This window comes from Lagenorhynchus albirostris, chromosome 8 (assembly GCF_949774975.1).
Source record: "Lagenorhynchus albirostris chromosome 8, mLagAlb1.1, whole genome shotgun sequence".
Taxonomy (NCBI): Eukaryota; Metazoa; Chordata; class Mammalia; order Artiodactyla; family Delphinidae; genus Lagenorhynchus; species Lagenorhynchus albirostris.
In genome coordinates this window covers 55,937,020-55,958,001 of record NC_083102.1, presented here as the reverse complement: position 1 = coordinate 55,958,001, position 20,982 = coordinate 55,937,020, and the positions used below count along the sequence as shown (strand labels likewise).

Here is a 20,982-nt window from a genome sequence, read left to right as displayed (position 1 = left end):
ACAGGAATAAAGACACAGACGTAGAGAATGGACTTGAGGACAAGGGGAGGGGGAAGGGTAAGCTGGGACGAAGTGAGAGAGTGGCATGGACATATATACACTACCAAATGTAAAATAGTTAGCTAGTGGGAAGCAGCCGCATATCTTGGTGCTTTGTGACCACCCAGAGGGGTGGGTTAAGGAGGGTGGGAGGGAGATGCAAGAGGGAGGGGATATGGGGATATACGTATGCATATAGCTGATTCACTTTGTTATACAGCAGAAACTAACACAACACTGTAAAGCAATTATACTCCAATAAAGATGTTTAAAAAAAAAGGAAGAAAGAGTAAAGCTGTCAAAGTATGCGGGTTAAATGGAAAGAAGATTGTTCAAAGGAGCCTATGAATAAATGGTAGTTACCCCAAATTACCAAATTGAAAGAGTTGTTTTCATAAACTTCCCAGGTTTCAGATCCATGCATGATATAGCAATCATATTTTTCAGTACGGCATGCATATGATTTATGGCATTATTTTTAATAAATTTGTTAGTTAGGAGTTTTTACTTTGTCAGAATAAGTCACATTAGTGATACTCGAAGACTTTAGAAATTTAGAAAAAGTTAAGTTTATAAGTAGATAATTAAAACTTAGAAGTCAGAATATTTGGAAGTAGACAAACGTAAGGGAGAAATTCTGTTGATCTTAATTGATTTTAATGGAGTTGTAGAACTCACCCCAGGCTGCCCAAAATTAAAAAGGAGTTTGGACCTGGCTATAAAGTATGCGTGGTTGGTGGTGGTGGTGTTCACCCCATCGATTTAACTTAATTATGGTGTTCTTTAGTTTCTTTTGAAGTTTACTTTAGATTAACACTGAAGTACCAAAGGTTATGGAGCCCATTTAGCCCAGAAATGCAGTAGAGTGGCGTGGTGAACCAGCTAGGCATTAAAAATTTAAGAGGTAATGTACAAAGTGGATAACTGAGGGTCAACCCTGCATTTCAGTAACTGGGTTATATGCACATTTATAGTTAGTTTCTTTGAAGAAGGTGGTGTTTCATTTTAAAAAATGAAAGAAAGTAATATGAATAGCACTTTTATTAGCCTTTTCTTAGTATTTATATTACATTCTTGTCAAGAAATTTATTTATAGCTTGTTTATGGGTGGTGTGTTTAACTCTTTAAATGTTTGGTGAGCATCTCATGTGCCAGATAGTATCCTTTGTCTGTTGAAGCTAAAGGAAATTCTGTCCTTTGTCTTGAAAATTCTTTTGACTACTGAAGGCTTTGTTCTTAAAACTTAAATTTTGAATTTGTTGTAGGATTTTATGGAAGGAATTGAATTCTCCCATCCAAACATAATTATAAAGTTTGTCAATCTGCCTTTATCATCTAAGGGCAATATAGTTTACAAATGCAATTTCTGCCCCCCCCAAAAGTTAAAATTTCACAGTTTTTATTAGCATGATATTTGGAATTTTAAAACTAAGAATCATTCCAGGGAAATGATTTGATTCACCAGGATGAGAAGGCTTTCTTAGAAATAAACCAAATTTCTCCATATTCCATTATAGTTATTTTCATAGGCATAATTATAAGACCTTAAATTCCAGGAAAATCTAAATTGCAGAGTCCAGCATCTCCAGAAAATGCTCAATCTGTCTCTTTAATAATTCTTGACCTGTGAGCTAAGAACCATATTTTTCCTAGAGGCTGCAGTTTTTGGAACTATCTCTATCAGCAAATTCTGCCTAAGATCTTAACTAAGGAGCCCTCCAAGCAGGCATTCTCATGTTGCAGTCGTGTTGCTTTTTCTTTGCAATTGTGGATTTGGTCACCACTTAACCAAGTGCTCTGCCCCTGAACTTTCATATCGATATTAAAGTATCGGATCCTATTAGGTATCCTTACGTATTATCACAAGGAATGATCAAACTTGTCCTTTTATTCCCCCTAATTATGTGATCAAATTGAGGGATGTGTGTAAGACTTACAGGTTACTTCTTTGCTTATTACCACCTACTTAATACCTCTTTTTTTTTTTCCTTTTAGGTTGTTTGATGTGTGCACAGTGTCACGAACAGACAGAGAAACCAAACTAACATTAGTGTTTGAACATGTTGATCAAGACTTGACCACTTATTTGGATAAAGTTCCAGAGCCTGGAGTGCCCACTGAAACCATAAAGGTACTAAGAATCATCTCTCTGCCTGGTCAAACAGTCACTGTTATATAAACAATGGCACTCTTTCCTTATGAAAATTGCCAAAATTAGAGCCTTTGGAACTCAATATATAGTTAAATATATCTATTATGACTAAGTGGGATGTTTAAAGAATGGGGTATATTCTAGTTCACTAATTTTAGGGCTCAGTGGAAAAAACCCTTTAGTTCTAATACATATTAAAATTATTGGAAAATATCTATTTGTACGTTATCTGGCCCCAAGCTTAGAAAGTATAGTGTAGTAAGTATAGCTCAGCCTTTTTCTGATCGTTTGTGGACTCTGAGGGTTATAATTTAAAACATCATTCATGAGTATATTGAATATGTAATTGTATACTGTCCTAGGACATACCTATGCTATGTAAATCTGAAATATTGATTGTTAGGCCCTTCTTTCTCCATTTTCTCCTCATTCATAAAACATTTATAGGAAGTCTAAGTGTCAGGTACCATCCCAAACTCTTGGGATTCAAAGATGACTTAAGACTCCTTGGAGGTCAGCAAGCTAGATGCATTGTATTGACTGGAGGTCCTTTCTTCCTTTAGGTCTAATGGGAAGAGCTACTTATAAAGCTCTGTTGGTCTTACTTTGTTCTGCTTAATTGAACTTCCGAGTCGATCTTGTAGATCTGTGCATATCATGGGCAGGTTTTCACAAAGACCTGTTTGTTTTTGTGAATTAGGTGAAACAGACTCCTTACCTTATCATTCTTTGTGTAGAAATGAGTTCTAGAGTTCAGCATCATTTTAGATAGGAGTTAATAGCTGAAAACAGTTTATCTTCTGAACAGAGTAAGAAATGTCTTTTAGTGATAGCTAGGTGGTGTTCCCAGATACTGATACATTTAGAACTTGATGTACTGAATGATTTATTTCTTGGGTTTTAGACTAATGTAGAATTTATTTTCTCCTATCTGCCTTTCATAAAAGAATATGGTGCTCAGGAATGGTCTCGTTGGTCCTGAGCAGTTTCAGGGACAGTAAGGCCCTTTAAACATAGGTATTCCTAATTACCTGTTCTTGGTCCTTTTCTCTTCTATCTCTGCATCCCTTTTTTCACTCAAATTCTATTCCAATCCTGTGGCTTCAGTTCTTTCCTTTATGAGTTTGTCCAAAATACCATGTTCAGCATGCAGGGCAGAGTATAGCCCTGTTTTGTGTTCTCTGCTTTCTGGCCAGATTGGGCTAATCCCCATCCTCTTACTGTGGCTCATAATTTCCTACCTCCATGGGCTTCCTTCTCGTTGCCATTCCTTTGCTCCCCCCCACCAATAACTCTCTGCTTACATTTTTCAAGGCCCACCCCAGATATCATTTGAGCAGCCTTTATAGCTGGATGTAATCTCATTTGTCTTATAGCTTGTTCTACATCTCTCCCTCTTTATCATATTTTCTACATTTAATTGTGATTATTTGTGTCCATGTCTTACCTGTTCATTCATCTTTGTATCCTGACAGTCCCTACTCAGTGATTTATACACATAGGTACTCAATAAATAAGACACATTGCCAACCTTTCTTCAGATATAATTAATTGAAAATTGTTTTTTAAATGACTTCCAACAGCTTAAACACGGACTGTCAAAATAAGCATTAGCTTCTTCTGATCTATTTCTAAGTTCAAAAATTTCATTTGGGGGAGGTCATTTTTTTTTAAGCAGCGAGACAAGGTAACCATATATTTATACCCTACATTGCCACCTACATGGATCTTCGAGCTTCACGTTAAATTCTCCTAGGACGTTAGAGGCTGCTGAGTGGAATCATTTGCAAAAGTATGTGTAGTTAAAATGACTGATAAACCAGAGTGATGTGCTTAAACTAAGGCTTGATCAGGCAAGAGTAGAAAATGAAGTGGGGTGGGGGAAACTCCCAAGGGTGGGAGTAGAGAGGTAAGCAGGATTCAGAGAGGAACAGGCAAAAAGGTGGTCACTAAGGTGAGGTGAAGGAGAGGAGCCGGGGGATGGCCAAGCCAAGGTTGGGGAGCGGGGGATTGGTGCTTATCAACAGAAGCTTTTGACAAGGTAACTTGTTAAAAGTATTTTTTGAGTTCTTCGTCTATCCAGGGAAAGGGAGTGTCACTTCGTTCTGTGTTGAACAGGAGATTCTCCTGGAGGCTGTTAAATTTCTTCAGCCATCAGGGACAACAGCCCCACAAAGGTAGAGGTGGGTGCAAGGGCTGCGGTTATTTAAGGTTTGCGGTTAATGGTGTTTTGGTGTTTTCGTAGTAAAATAAAACTATGGTCAACTGAAATATTTCAGGCGATTAATTTGTATGTTAACGGCTCATTGAACATCTTTTGCTAACTTAAAAGCTAGTCGCAAGACCCGTTTCGTCTTCACCCTTAATTTTTTTTTTAATTGAAGTACAGTTGATTTAAAATGTTGTTTTTAGTTTCTGGTGTACAGTGAAGTGATTCAGTTACACATATACATATATTCTTTTTCAGATTCTTTCCCATTATAGTTTATTACAAGATATTGAATATAGTTCCCTTGCTATACAGTAGGACCTTGTTGTTTATCTATTTTATATATAGTAGCTTGTATCTGCTAATCCCAAACCTAATTTATTCCCCCCTCCCCGCCCCTTTCCTCTTGGGTAACCATAATTTTTCTATGTCTATGAGTCTGTTTCTGTTTTGTAGATAAGTTCATTTGTATCGTTTTTTTTAGATTCCACCTATAAGTGATATCATATGATATTTGTCTTTTTCTGTTTGACTTCACTTAGTATGATAATCTCTAGGTCCATCCATGTTGCTGCAAATAGCAGTAGTTCATTCTTTTTATGGCTGAGTAGTATTCCATTGTATATATGTACCACATCTTCTTTACCCATTCATCTGTCGAAAGGCATTTAGGTTGCTCCCATGTCTTGGCTATTGTAAACAGTGCTGCCGTAACATTGGGGTGCATGGGGGTGCATGTATCTTTTCAAATTAGAGTTTTCTTCAGATATGCCCATTCATCCTTAATTTTTAAAAATTTTCTGAACTGTGCTGATCTATTTTTCTTCCTTATTAAATATAAGGGTTTTTTTTTTTTTAGAATTTGTGTTTGAGGTTCTTTAAGGTCATCATTAAAAACATGAGTAATCATTTAAAAGCACTATAATACTATCAAATGGATAGTTTTAAGCTGAATATGTGATTGACATAAATTTATTTTTAATGAACACTTTTATCTTTTGTTCCTAAGTTGACATCTTTTTAAGCACTGGTATGAAGGATAAACAGCTGCTCAGTAGGAAGTTCCAGCTAGTTGAGGTTCTGGTTAATTGAATTTTTCAAGCACACAGCCAAAGAACGGAAATATTTTGTTGTTGTAGAGCTCATTTATGAGAAGTCTCAATAACTATATCAAGTGAATATTGTTATTATGAGGAACCTATTGGGAACATGGATTGGATTCTTTATATAGAATGCTTTGTTGTAATAAGTTTTTCTGAATATACTCGTGCAAAGGTTAATTGAATATTTACAGGGTGAGTTCTGTGCTAGGCACTTTGAGGACACAAAACTGCATAAGTCATGAACCTGCACTTGAGGACCTTAGAATATAAGAGCACACAGAAGCATGTGGGACACTTCTCTATGGTTATTTAAGTAGTTTAGTTGGTGTTTGATACTTTCAGGTTTAAAAAACCCCACTTACTTATGAATAAACACAGTCTGTAGCTGATTCTTTGCATTATGGCACCAAAATATTTTCTAAAATGTTCTTCAAAATCATAAATATTATTATTGTCTTGCATATATCAGAACTCGCCATGTTGCAAAATAGACAAATAGGTAAAATATTTTAACATGAAATAGGTGTAAAACAGGAAGTCAGGGAAAGACCTCATATTCAGTTGGTTTAGGCTGTGGGAATTTTCCTCCACTACCTGTCCCCCACCATGTTTTCTGTGGCACTGTTTACCTGTTGGTCCGCCTCAATTCACTATATTCGAGCGCACATTCAGGACATAAATTGCATTAGGTGAGCCGTACTTGGGTAAAACTGGGATGTTGCATGGTCTCTGACTAGCTATTACAGAGGTAAACTCTTTCTGTTCAGTACCATTTTCATCAACCTGTTTGTTATAAAAAGAGCCCGTGAGGGCTTCCCAGGTGGTTCAGTGGTTAAGACTCCATGCTTCCACTGCAGGGGGTGTGGGTTCGATCCCTGGTCAGGGAAGTTCCGCATGCCACATGGTGCAACCAAAAAAAAAAAAAGAAAGAAAGAAAAGAAACAAACAAACAAAAAAAGAGCCCATGATGGGCTTATTTTCCCAGCTTACATATATCATATAACAATTTTTACATGCATTTAATACCATTTGTTTTTAAAAGTAAAAATGGCAGAAAACCACCCCTGAAGCCCTAAGTATTTGTGAAGGTTGATAGTTGGGTGAACTCATTAGGGGAAATTCTGTCATTATCATATGGTCTGGACTGAAAATTGTCATTGAGAGGCTTATGAGAATAAAATAAGCTCATAGGTGGTTCTTTCCAACATTTTACAATACACCTGTTCTAAAAATAAATGAATACATTTATACGTCTTATTCATACTTCATCTTGAAGTTTTCATCACATTCTTTAATCTCTTTTCTTGATGTCCTGAGATATATTCATTCATGTTGATGGTGACATTTGCATAAAGAAACCTCTTGACTGCTATGCTGTGACATCAACAAATACTCAAACTTTGCCTCGTAGGCTTTTTGTTGCCATATCTTGCTTTTCTATTTCTATTTCGGAATTTTTTTTTTTTTTTTTTTTTTTCGGTACGCGGGCCTTTCACTGTTGTGGGCTCTCCCGTTGTGGAGCACAGGCTCCGGACGCGCAGGCTCAGCAGCCATGGCTCACGGACCCAGCCGCTCCGCAGCACGTGGGATCTTCCCGGACCGGAGCACGAACCCGTGTCCCCTGCATCGGCAGGTGGACTCTCAACCACTGCACCACCAGGGAAGCCCAGAATGTTATTTTTTGATGTACTTAATTGTGGAGGAATGCAGTGCCGTCTGTGTAATTTTAATTTGATCATTTGAGATTCGACATTGTCTTCTTAGACCGCCATGCTTAAACTTATGAGGCAATAACTGACACCTTATGATTGTCTTATTTTTTTCTTTGGGGGTTCATAATACATTCTGAGTACCTGTGTTTATGTAGCACCTTTCATTTATGGGGACTTTATGAGAAAAAAAAAAAGGCTTCCAGATTGTTAGGTTTTCTCTTTCATGCCTTTATCTGCTACCTTATGAGAGAGGATCAGAAAGAACTGTAAACAAATTCCCTCACCTTGTTCCTTAGTCATGTGTAACTGCTACCCAGAAAAAGAACTATATGGCAGGATATATATGGGGAGAGACTCCTGTGTAAAATCTTATGCTTTACATGTTTTCAAAGGTAATGCCTTCTTTTACTAAACTATCATTTGGTACTCAGTCTTCCCTCTCTAGTACATTATCTCTCCTAGTATATGACCTGGCTTCTCAACTATCTTTTTAACGCTTTGAGAACCTAGTTTCATTCTTTGGACATTCTGTACATGTAACACGCTTTTCACGAATAGAAATTCAAAGGCACTGAAAGCTCACAGAGAACACCAGCTGCCTCTCCAAAGTAGAACACAGTTCTTTCAGCTCAAGACCACATGGCCTCTTTGGATGACTCAGTCTTGGAATAAAAATTATATTTTATTTGTGTATCTCTACGACAGATGAATTCTATATGGCTTGAGAAGGCTGAAAGACCTCAAGGTTTATGTGTCTGTGTGGGTCATTTTTCTCTGTGAATTAGATTTCATTTTATCTTCGATTGAATGTTTCTTAGAGATTTCTGTTGGTTGTAACATTTTCAGTAAGAGATAAAATGTACTATTAAGTTTATTTTACAAAACCCAGACTTCAGAGACTGACACACACTGTTAATAGCACCTGTTTTCTGCCTCTGGGAAAGATCTGTTTTCATGAATAATATCTGCTTGCAGTAAACAGCGGCTCTGGTGTCAGGTTGGGATGCCCAGGGCTGATTCATCTTTCTCCATCTGACATAATGCAAAGTGACTGCCTGGTCCCAGGACTCTGATGAGGAAAGCCTCTCAGAGCCTTCTCTCCTCTCGCCCCTAAAGGAATCAAGCCACGGCCCCGCTCCGCTGCTAGTGGTCTCCACTTTGCCTGAATTATGAGCAGGTGATTTGTCTCATCTTTGCAGGACACAGAGCAAATTAACATGAAAATATCGCTTCCCAGAAAACAAGGCAGGCTTGAATGCCCTGTCGCTGCCGGTCATTAGCCATCTGCCACCGACACTCATACTCTGTTTATCACATTTGAAATTCAGAGCAGATGTTGCATAATAAAGTGATCCCAAAAACAAGACAAGAAATTCAAAGAACAAATACTTCACAATAATGATAAGGATCCTGGAAGGAGATTTTTTTCAATCTAATAGCAAGGCTGGACTTAACTGAATAGACCATGGTTTTAAAAACACACACAGGCACATGCACACACATCTTTCCTGGTGTTTAATGCACACTGCTTTTTTTTGTAGTCACATGAAATAATTTTTGAAGAAAGTGCATTTGTGAAAGATGCCTGAGAGGACTGTTTAATAAGATTAATTGTAATAAGCAAAGTGGAATGTTGTAATAACACTAGTTCTGGTACAAAGGACCTCATAGGTCAGTCATGCCAGTGTTGGTTTTTACTCTAAAATGGGCCTCAACTTACAGCAATGTGACTTAAATTACTTCACTCCTGTAGTATAGTTGGATCTCTCAGGGTTTGTAGCTAGCCAGTGTGGTTGCCCAGACAGCTTATTTTCTTCTTGGTACTCAAGATCTTATGTTCCCTCTACCCTTTCCCTCCCCTGCCTCCTTCCCTGCCCCCCACTCTTCCCCCCATCCTCCACCCCCCCATGCGTGTGCGCATGCGCACACACACACACACACTCACACACGCATACTCACACACTCTTAGCTTCCCCAGGCTCTGCGTAGCTCTGCCCCAGCTTCCTCCTCAGTCCCTGGCTTTGGGCTCTCTCCAGCCTCAGTCCTAAGAGTCTTTCATTTAAGTTTCACTACCCTTCCACATTAATGTAACATTTTACAGGATTGGTTATTGGAATGTTTTACCTAATCAGCCTATGCGCATTCTAGACCCTTCTTATGCCTTATAAAAAGCACATCATTTGTGGTATACTAACAATTGTGCTTAGAGGCATTCTGCTTTTTAAAACTCAGGCGTCTGAACTTTCATCAGGAATGTAACCTATGTCATAGTTTTTCTCTGTGGAAAGTCAGCTTGGAATGTAGTCTTCTGACTCAAAAGAAATGCTTTCTCCGCACAGACCACACCCTCGTTCCCACCCTTACCTGTGTATGTGCCCGCCTCACTCCCCCCGCCACCAACACACAGAATTTGGGGGGATTTTTAAAAACAGGAACATCAGCCATAATGCTAAGCAAAAGTTAGGCAGCCACCCTGGGGGTTGCTAGAGGGTTAAATCAAAGTGGCCCCAGCAATTGACCACCATCACCTCTAATAGAAGAGCTGATCGGAAGGAAGTGAGTCAACACTGAGTTTACCTCAAATTTAGGGGGAAATGTAGGGTGAGTGAGCTACATCTGTGGTAACTTTCAGTAACTCTTCAGGGAGAACATTTTTAGATCATCTGGATTTTGAGGACTCTCCCAGAAACAAATCCTTAAGCAATTTCCCAAGCCCTTGTAGTAGTTGAAAATATCGGAGAAAGAGGACAGAATTATGCAAATACATGATTATCTAAAAGTACATAATAACAAACTATAACAGAGTTATTTTGTGGTTGTTTTTTTTTTTTTTTCTAACAGGAAATATGGGTTAAAAAGAAAAAAAAAACACTAGTGTCTTTCTAAAGGTACTGTAAGACTGACTCACTGAAATAAATATTGACTCACTAAAATAAACAAATGACACTTTGATCAAGCTAATAATAGGTAAGTTGGAATCTCTTTAGAAAGTGCTTCCTCACCTTGGGCATTAAATCTGTTTATAGAGCCCATGAAAAAGTTGCAGGCAGTATATACCCAGTGCGTATCACCATGGTGACAGATGGCCGAGTGATGCTCCACAGAGAAGAGGGATATTCCTCACCCAGGTTTAGTGTGTGCCTAAGCTCCCTGGTTACAGTATCTTTTCTGGCTCTCTTCCTCTAAATGTTGGGTGATCCAAAGCTTCACCCTCATCTCTCTTCTCCCTGTCTACACTTTCTGGCCAGGTGATAGGTGATGTCGTTCAGTCCCAAACCCTCAGGTATCATTATTCTCCAGCCTGACCTCTCCCCCTTGCTCTAAATGCATTATAGTCGACCAACCGTTCTGTTTGATATCTCGCCACCAAAACATTGCCCAAGAACCTTCTCCCCAGCTCAAGCCTTCCCCATCTGCCCAGTTGTTTGAGCCCCAAACCTAAGGATCCTTCTAGCCTTCTTTCCTTCACAATCTTCATCTAATCCCTTAGCAAGTACTTTTGGTTTTATCCCCAAAAGATAACCCCAGTTCGACTGCTTCTCAGTATCTTTGTTGCTAGAGCTCTGGTCCAACCCATCAGACCAGCTTCCTAACTCAATATGCTGTTTGCACTCCAGCCCTGTTGTAGATTATCCTCCATACAGCAACCAGAGGCACCTTATTAAAGCATAAATAAAAGTATTACTCCCTTGCTGAAAACTTTTCTCCAGTAGTTTGCTATGACTTGTAGAATAAAATAAAAAGTCTTGCATGACCTAGAGCTCTTCCTTCCTACCCACCCCCTTCCTCCCAAGCTCTGCTCTGCCTCTACTCTTTTGGTTCCCTGTCCTTCAGCCACACCTGCCTTCTTTCTGTTCTTCCAGCATGCTTCCAGCTCAGCGTGGGTACTTATTGTTCACTGTGTTTGGAATGTTCCATGCCTCTCCCTCCCAAGCCCCACAGGTAGGGTTCCTGTTTCTCACCATTCTAATCCCAACTCAGGTTCTATCCTAACGACTCCTCTGATCACTTCACCTACCACTCCACACCTACTTACAGCTTACCACATTACACCACGTCGTCCCATTTTATCTTCTTCAGCACTTAGCCGAAGTGATCTCATTCACTTTTTTATATTTTTCCCAGCTAGAAGGTGAGAGCTTTGAAGTCCAGACTCTAGTTTATTGCACTATCCCCAGTACTGTCTGGAATATATAGATGACCCCCAGTAAACATGTGTTGGTAACTATATTTTGATGCCTACATTTCAGGGTTAATTAGAGGGTTGATTACATAGGCACCTACTTTCCCATTGTACAAGTGAGGACGTTGTACTTTTTCAGGCATACATAAGTATATATTTATATATGTTTACTTTTCTATTATATATATGCATATACATATATAACAGAATAATACATATGTATGCATATACATACATATATATGCATATACATATATAAAATAGAAAAGTACGCTGAGAATATGCCATAGCTCAACACATCTACGTGGCTCTTTCTTGGTGGGCAGGGACACTGTGGGATTATCCATATTGTAACTAAGGATTTGCTTGGTTGGCTTGGCTTAGATATAGTCTAAAACCAATAACGGATCTCCACTAGAACTATAAGGCATTTTCTCCTTTAATATAATACTGACTTGACTAAATTCCCAAAATTGTTCTCTTTCAATGTTGGACTCTGCTAATTGTGTTTTATACCAAGGATGGGACACTGAGTCCAATGAAGCGATTGATTGACGCTGTGAATCTTAGAGCCCATTCTCATCTCTCAGGGGTAGAGTGACATATTTTTTAAAATTTAAATGTAAGTTTCCATATATTCACTGTGTGTGCAAAGTTCTTTCTCATCCCCACCATGAGAAGTAGCAGCTTCAAAGAGTTAAGTTACTTTAAAAAGATCTAATTGGAAAAACTCTCCTATATTTATTCATTTGGATTTTTATCATTCGTATCCAGAGATTTCAGATACCCATGTGGTTGTGGAGTTTGGAAGTTAAGAAAGCACATTCTACTAGAGCAGTTGCTAATGATTTGCAGTCACTAATTTTTAAATTAGTGAAAGGCATCTAGAGAAAGTATCCACCAGTTATCTAAGATTGTAACTTCTTCCTCATTCCTAAGCAAGGTGGAAAGGCTTAATCAATTGTTTCATTGCAGTTAAAATCGTTATTGGTTCTATTAAATATTTGTTGAAATGAGTAAGTGCTTTCACAAATGGTTGTGCAATGAAGCCCATAATGAAAACCTCATAATGGTAGGTATGAGAATCAAATCTCTCTAGCAAATGAAATACTGTTGCAAATACTCTCCTTCTGCCCTTCCTCTTTCTCATCACCACTATCAAAGAGCAAAATTCTCCAAAAAGATTGACTCCAGTGGGAAAACTCAAATGAGGAGAGTTTGACCTGAATTTGGATTCATTTATCTAAATCAGGGCCTTGATGCAAGCATCTGAACACTGTGACTCTTGATGTCTTAGGAATTAAAAGAAAATTCTGGGAATATTAGAAATGACTAAGTATAAATCTAATCTTTAAAAACTCTAGCTACCACCGTACAATGGAAGCCTAATTTGGATGCCTGGAAAACAGACTAAACCCAACAAATTTTGTAAAAATGAGTTACCATATCATAAGGGGTTAATGAAGTTAAGGTAAACATAATGCTCTTTCTCCAGGTGTGGTCAGTGAATCACCTTATATAGTCGCCTGGGGTGCTCATTTAAATTGACAGTCTTGCCCTAAACATAATCTCAGGAGGGAGCTTCCAATAAGTACCCTCTGATGTTGCTTGTAGACACTGCTGTTTAAAAGATACTCCTTACAGTTTGACATATGACCCTACTTGGAAATGGAAAATGTCTGAGATGACTCAAACCTCTGGAATATTTGCTTGCCTATGAGTAGGTGGCCCCAGCCATTCAGAGGACTCTAATCTAAGCTCAGATGAATCAGGTGTGGCATTTTAACTAACGCCGTCTGACTGTATGAATACTTGTTTAAAAGCACTGATGTTTTATTCCTTAAGATGGTCTATTGGAAAATGCTAACTCATTTATATGAATTACAGAGAAAACGCTTAGGAACATGAGAATTCTAACTAGAAAGTCTTAAGCGGCCCAGAAAGCTACTCTTCTCAAAAACAGTGTTCATGACATATCATGATTTGACCTTTGAAAGATGCTTTTTGTTTCATTTCACTTAATGTTCTCACAGTTCTCTGTGGTCCTAACTTAGTAAACCATTACCAGATTTGCAAGGGTAATGATCAGAATTCCTAACCCTGTTTTATTGATTTGATGAGGAACCGAAACCATATGAAACTTAAGTGAATCATAGGCATAGATTTTTAGTGCTGACACTAATGTGGCCAAACAGTGTTCAGGTACTTACTTTGAGGCTCACGCATTAGAAGATAATGAGTGCTCAGAATTTCTTCCACTTGTGTTTCTAAGCCTTTAACAAATGTAAGCTAGTAGCTTTGTTGGGTTTTATATTTACCATTGCTCTCTGCTGTCCCTGACCATACTTGTTCATTTTTCCTTTCTTGGACAAAACCAAAGAAATATTTATCATTCTACTCTAGTATAGTCACACCACTTTTAGATTGGAAAGCTAAAATAGAACATAGCAGGAAATTGGGGACCACAGGGCATAGGAGGTTTCACTCCGAATTAAGTTTAGGAACTGCAACGTTAAAGGGTTTAAATCTACACTGAGCCATCAGATGCTGATTGATCTGGAAACAGATATCCTTAATTGAAGTTGCTCTGTGAATGTGTTTAGTTCTATGAATATGTTGGAACACTTACTGAACACTTAATGAACATTTTAATTTCACTATCACATTTTATTGTTTAAATCTGGAACTCACCATCACCCATAGCTGAGGACCTGAAGTGTTTACTGAGACAAAGGTGTGGTATAAAAGCTGTAGGTGAGGGCCCTGCTTCCTTCCGTCTCTTCCCTCTAAAAATATATTCCGAGTCAGGAGGCTGCGGGTGCAAGAAGACGGAAGACATTGGTTTGTAGTAACAAGAGAAGAATTGATTTAATGGGTTCCAGTGAAAAAGGAGAGATTTATGTACCCTCAATAACCACTCCCTAAAAGTGAGCTCTTTTAAAAATACGTGATGCTGAGTGTAAATATCTGAAACATTACATTGCTAACTTTTGTTTCCCCCATTATGATTCTTTCTCTAGTCATAGCAGTTTATCTTGTAGACCTGAAGTCATTTAATGTTTCAACCAGATATTAAAGGTGGCTTGATTCATGTCTTCAGTGCAAAACTACATGACTCCAAATAAATGAAAATCAAGGACATAAATATTGGTTAAGTTGGTCTTTGGCATCATATATTCTAAATGTTGCCTCTGTATTAACGGCCCTTGATATGCTTCTCGTGATTGCTGTAAGATCTTGATAAAAAACAGGGGTTGGGAAGAAAGTAAAATGTAAGTTATATTAGAATGAGTTAAGAAAAGAGTTGCATTTTGGTGTCGTCCCAAGCAGGGAGATTTATGAAAGCATCGCACACCAAGAGAAAGGACTTCTTTTCTGTTTCAGCTCCATCACTTTCACCACCACAATTTCACAGGACTTCTTACTTTATTTATCACCAAGTTCCATAATTAACATATGGTTCATGTTATTGATTTCTCAGGTTTCAAAGTAAAATAAATTGAGCTTTCTTCCACATTTAGAATATACAGTTTTTTTAAGGAACTCTAAACAAAGACATGCATTATTTGTAAGTTAGAGAGCAGCTGCCAGAAAACAGAAAATTAGGAATGGAGTCATGGGTGAAATAATAGAGATACTGTTCAGAGGTAACCCTTTGTACAGCAGGAAATTTTCCTTAGAAAAGAGACAGCTGAGTTTGCTTGTAAATTTTGCTAGAAACAGGACTGATTTAGTAACATTTAGTGCTGGTTAGGAGGCTGAAGACAGCATTCCAGCTTTGGATACCAAGCAATTGCTGTCTTTTGTGGTTTTGTATAAAGTCTAAACACTTTATAGTTTTAAAAGGTATGTGTATATGAGGGGGGTGCTGCTATTAATTTTTTTAATGAATAGAATAATATATCAAATATCAGATCTGAGAGTACAGGAGGGTTTTCTAAGCATAAAACAGTAGAAGTTGTCACAAAGGAAATACTTCATAGATTAGACCATAAAAATTTTAAACTTAAAATATTACAAATAGAACTAACAGGCAAGTAAAATATTTGCCAAAAATACAGCAGACGTTTAATATACTTAACATATAAAAAGCCCTTAGAAACCAATAAAAAGAAAATTACCTAATTCAGATATGAATAAAGAACATGAACAGACAGATTCACAAAGAAATACGTATGCACAGAATCGCTGGTAGATAGGTAGGGGAGGTATTCCACTGCACAAATAATCATTGAAATGCACATTAAAACCAGAATGTATCATTATAGGAGATGATTAAATGAATTATGAAAATTCATTTAACAGAATGATTTTTCAAAAAGACTCATTTTTGAAGAATTGCCTAAAGAAAGATAATATTCAAACTGTATATATAATACAATCCCAATTTTGAAATTATTTCAAATAGATGCATAGAAAACTAGAAGGAAATACGCTAAAATACCAAGTGTATATCTCTGTTAAGGTGTGGGTTGTTAATATATAAGTGAGCATGTACATTAAGCCATATGCAATTGTCAGTAGTTGACTGATTCAACCTAATATTTTTATAATCTGACAAAAGGGTGTTATGTGTTTTAGTATGGAATGCCTTCTATTATAGAAAAGTTGAAGTTCTTATATCTGAATCTTTTCTTGAGCCCGACATAAGAATTAGCAACATAATATCATGTCGTTTGTGGTTAGGCGACACAATAGGACAGATTTTGTAAAGTAATCAATGTGTGTACATCAGAACATTTAATACTTGTTTATTGATGCTGATGATATGGATAAAAGGGCAAATGTTGAAAGACTGGGAAAAAAAAGTGATCGGGTCTTCTAATCAGTCTTACACCATTGTTACTATCTCCTTTAATCTTATCTGCATTTTACCATTAAATGGTATAATGGGCAATGGAGGAATTTCTGTTTATTGTAAATGGAAGCAATTGCTGGTGAGTCGTAAACTTTTAAATTAATGTCTGCATATAAAATAAAGTTACAAGCCTGTTTTTACTACAGTGGCAGGTACTGGTGTGGGTTTCTTTAATGATCTCTAGGTTTTCAATATTTTTTACATGGAATCAACTTTCAATCCTCTTGTTAAAATCAGCTCATAACACTTACAGTATATAGTTCAGCAAAGGCTGTTTAGGACTATGCATTATTCTGTGCCTGCTAAAAAAGGAACATTTCTTTTCAAACCCTGAATCGGCCTCTACAGGGAGATTGCCCACAGATATTGAATAGATAAGATGTTGTGAATGCAGAGTTAGTTTAATGAAAGAGTGTCAGTTGTCTTTCCTGTTTTCCCCAAAGTAAATTATTTAATTTGAGACAAAATGCTAACAGCGATCTTGGTAATACACTTGCCCTTATAATAACGTGAATAACTCCACTATCCACTCAAAGACAAGCTACTTTTTTTCAAAATTAAAGGGGGAAAGTGATGCCATACAAAGGGAATTTGAATATATGCTTATTATTATTATTTTTTTAACCTTTCCTTAAAGTCTATTGTCTCTTCCCATTTGTGGCCTTTTGAGCACACGAAGATGAACATAGACCAGGGTAGATGATAGTAAATGAAAATTGTTGAAGATATGTCATTTATAGAAAGATGAATACCCATAGCTTTGGTGGTCCCCTTGTTGGGTTTAGAAAACTGCATCACCAAACACATTCAAAATATTGAATTGCTTGTATCCCAGACTGAATCCTCAGTACAGTGGGTAAAATTACTGTGTTCCAACTTAGCTGTGAGCCCCTGAGAAGATACTCTTAAAGTGGACGCAGCAGCAGCTCTTGATGATAACCTAAAGTATTGGGTAGGAGGGAGTCCCATTTCACTTGGAGAGAAACCACTGAGCTTTCTTTCCTCCAGCCAAAATAACAAAGTCCTAGCCTCTGGTGATTGATGAGCATGTTGCCAGGGGAAATGGACTGGAAAATCATCCCTTGTCTTTTACTTGCCACAGGAAATCCATAACAGAGATCTCCATTCTTCTTGTTCTGATAAGAGGCCTAACGAAGCATCCAGAAGGGCCGTGAAGCCTGGAAATGTGTTATATCCAGCTGCTTGCTGGGTTGCCTTTTAAAATACGACTCATAATTCCCTAACTCACAAATCAAACATGTGTGCAGTTGGATAGCCTTTGACAAGCCATGCAGCTTTTTGACCATTACAGTGTGGCAGTTGAGCCGAGAGAGGCTGCTTTAATAAGTACAGGTATCCCCTGTTTAACCTAACAATATGCATTTTAAAAGGTATCTGTGCAATCAAATTCAATACGTAGCATTCTCTTACTTTGGCGTTGTTAAATTGGATATTCATAGGCTGGAAAAACTTGGGAGCTCAGAAATGAAAGCTAGGCCTAAATTTGTAAATGCAAATACAAATAATGTTTTAACTAACCAGAAACATTGTGAGAAGCACCCCCCAGCACACCTCCTGCCCTTCGTGGGTAAGGCCGCAGAGCTGCTGCTGAAGCTGTGGGCATCACACTGCAAGCTTGGGATTGCACATGCACATGTCTTCGGGAATACTTGCGGAGTCAGTTTTGAGGTGTTCAAGCTCAGACCATGCAGTTGTCCCATGAGAGGGACTGTCTGAATTTGTTTGGGATTCCTGTTTATTAAGGTTTCCACATTGGTCTTGGCAAAAGGGATCTGTTATTTAGTAGTTTCTCAGCACCCTTTGGATTTGGTGTGTTTGGATTTTCATTAAAATACTACTTTGTTATCAGAAAGCAGGAGTCCTTAAAGACTCCTATATTGGCAGTGAACACTAAAAGAAAGGCTCAGGTAGCCTTATGGAGTATATTTTGGAAATGTGTTTGTTTAAGAGATTAGGGTTTCCACTTCCATGACTTCTTCCTTTGTGTTTTTTCCAGGCCTGCATTCCAATTCTGAGTTAGAAATGTTTTAAACCTTTCCTAAATTATATTTATAGAAATAACAGCCCATCCACTAAAGTTATTCCCAGAGCCTTTATTTGCTAGTGGTAGGCATGCAAGCTGTTTTATGCTTTCTCTCTGGTCTTATGCTTCTTGCCCTAGTGACTTGGAGAATTTTGTTGATTCCGTTTGTTGGTGGAAAGATAGATGGCCAAAGAATGACCATCCTGAGGCCACCACTCTAAGGCTGGCTTTGAAAAGCCCTCTTGGAAGTGGAAACACATGTTCATTCTCCCCAGGACCAACCTGGTAACGCTGCAGGTTACTGCAATCTCTCCTCCCACTATTCCCTCCCCCAAAATAAGAGGCCTGTTGAACTTAGACCAAAACCTCTACATTGTTCACTTGCTGAATTCCCTGGTTGCTGCGAGTGTTCCGTGTCCCTTATGTTCTCAGAAACTGGCTACATCTTCACATCAGTACACTGTAAAACTTGGGATGGAAGCGAAAGTGAATTGAACAGATTCTTGTTTTTATGAGAGTATCCACTACTTCAGAGCACCCAAATTTCACTCCATTGCCATGCCCAGACATAAAATTGAGGCACCTCTTTGTGCCTTTCTGACATGCCCTCAGGGCTTCCAAATTTATTATAAAACACTTACCAGTGTAATTTTCCCATTGCAGCTTTCCATCTTTCTCCTTACACTTGACTTTTGAGTTGTATACAACATCACGGTGAGGTGAAGTTCCTGTTTGCTCCTCCCCCCACCCCCCTTTTAAAAAATTTATATGCCTTTATTTGTTCTTCTGAGCCCAAATCAGCAGGGCCTAATCCATAACAGAGCCACCATTTTAAGTCCCCACCGGCTGAGTTTGATTCCTGATTATATAAAGAGGAAAAAGCAGATCTTGCCAAGGTTGGGGCAGATTCCCGGATCTTGCCAAGGTTGGGGCAGATTCCCCAACCTTGCAAAACGTTGCAGACAATTAATGGGCTTGAACTCGAGATGCTTTTGTGCGTGTGCTTGTATGTGTGAGAAAGAGTGAAAAAGATACCCCATGCATAGAATTTTTAAACTGGGCAGCCCCATGGTAGTTCACTAGAGGCAAGAGATACCCTGTTGGCTCCTAGGCCTTCCTGGAAGCCACCTGCTGGAAAAGCTTCCTTGGAGACGAATGTCACATGGCTTCCTTTGGCCTGAATGATGTTCCTACCCGAGCTTATACCTGAGGAGGCCTTGGAAGAGGAATACTTCTTATACCCAAAGTACTGTGGTGATTGGGGTCCTACAGTTTGCCACTCAGGAAAATAAACCGGCGTATTAACTCCCAGCAAACGCTACCTCCTTGGTTTGAAGCGGTTTGTAAAGCATTTTCTTCCTGGTTTGTGCGCCCCACATTGTTTCGGCTTCTCTCATCACTGACCAGCTGGCTCGTTGGTGAATAGAACTGTGGGCCCCTCGCCATGTTTCATGTGAGGTCTTGGCTGGGTGGCAAACAGGCAGCCTGTAGCCAGTGTCAGCAATTCAGGAGGAATTGGCACAGCAGTGTCCCCATTAATTTCTGCTTGTCACATACTGTCATGCAAGTTACACCAGAGAGGAAATGACCGTTAAAAAAAAAAAGGTACCCTTGTGGCACTGGGTCCCCTCCAGACGTTCCCCGAGGTTAAACAAGTGGATACAATTAGCTCTACACAGACAGCTGCGGGGAAGGGAAAGCCTAGAAGTAGGCCCCAGGGCAATGTGTCTTTCCTGTTAGCAAGGAGTGTCAGCTATCAACATCTGCCATATTTTAACCCTTCAAAGGGCCCCGTAAATTAAGGGGAGCTATTATCCCACGCTCTGCTGATCATTATCAATCATAATGCCTCGGGAAATTACCACAGTGCTGCTGCCTTGGTGGCAGGTTTTGTCCTGTGGGGAGCGTTCTTTATGTTTTTGCCAGGAGCAGAGAAGGGCAGTGGAGGCAAAGAGGGTGAGGGGAAACTGGCTCTTTAATCGTTGGTAATTTACTGCCACAGGGAAGGGGACTAGAGTGGCAATAAACTCTTCTTCAGTTCAAACTCAAGTCGTTAAAATTGGTGGGCTCTAGCCGGCTTCCATTTCCAGAGAGATCAGTCTTGCTGACTGACTTTTGTCAAGCCGTCTTCACCAAGAGCGATGGCGGCTTTTAGAGCACAAACAAGAGCTTTGGGAAATGAGAACCAGTTTTAGAGGAGGAAGGCGATCCAAGATGAGAAAAGAAACTCTAAAATAAATTAGAGGCTTCCAAAAACTGTTGTTTTATTTTTCAAAGATTGAAATGATTAAGCTGCTGTTATCCAAATGGAGTCCTGACTAACCTTTGTAAGCACATACTGTGCTTTGGGGTAGATTTGTCTGGTGAAAGTCTGATTGCCAGCACGGAGCGACGGGTGAATGAGACAGTCCCATGTGAAATTATATTTGTTGAAATGTACTCATTTGAACTCATCATAAAAACTGGAGGAAAAAAAAGAATGGTTTATTACCATGTTTTAACCCCAACAGGTATTGGGTTCATATTTGTGTACTTAGAACTTTCTTTTCTGAAAAGATACCATTTTGCTTGGGGGCATGAGTATTTATTTCTCGGTCAGACAGGAGTTCTGAAAGTGGTCAGTAATGATGACTGCAGGGGACCTGAGCTGATGTTCACCTGTATGATTGCACAAGGACAAGA

The 20,982-nt window shown here is 38.7% G+C and overlaps 1 protein-coding gene across 5 annotated transcripts in view; it reads left to right on the top strand.

Moving 5' to 3' along the window:
• Nucleotides 1-20,982, top strand: part of CDK6 (cyclin dependent kinase 6) — a 229,049-nt gene that overhangs the window by 58,449 nt on the left and 149,618 nt on the right. For all 5 annotated transcript variants that reach the window (XM_060157039.1, XM_060157040.1, XM_060157041.1 and 2 more), the window contains exon 3: nucleotides 2,035-2,170. In XM_060157039.1, the coding sequence (XP_060013022.1) occupies nucleotides 2,035-2,170 (136 nt within the window). The remainder of the gene's footprint in view (nucleotides 1-2,034; nucleotides 2,171-20,982) is intronic.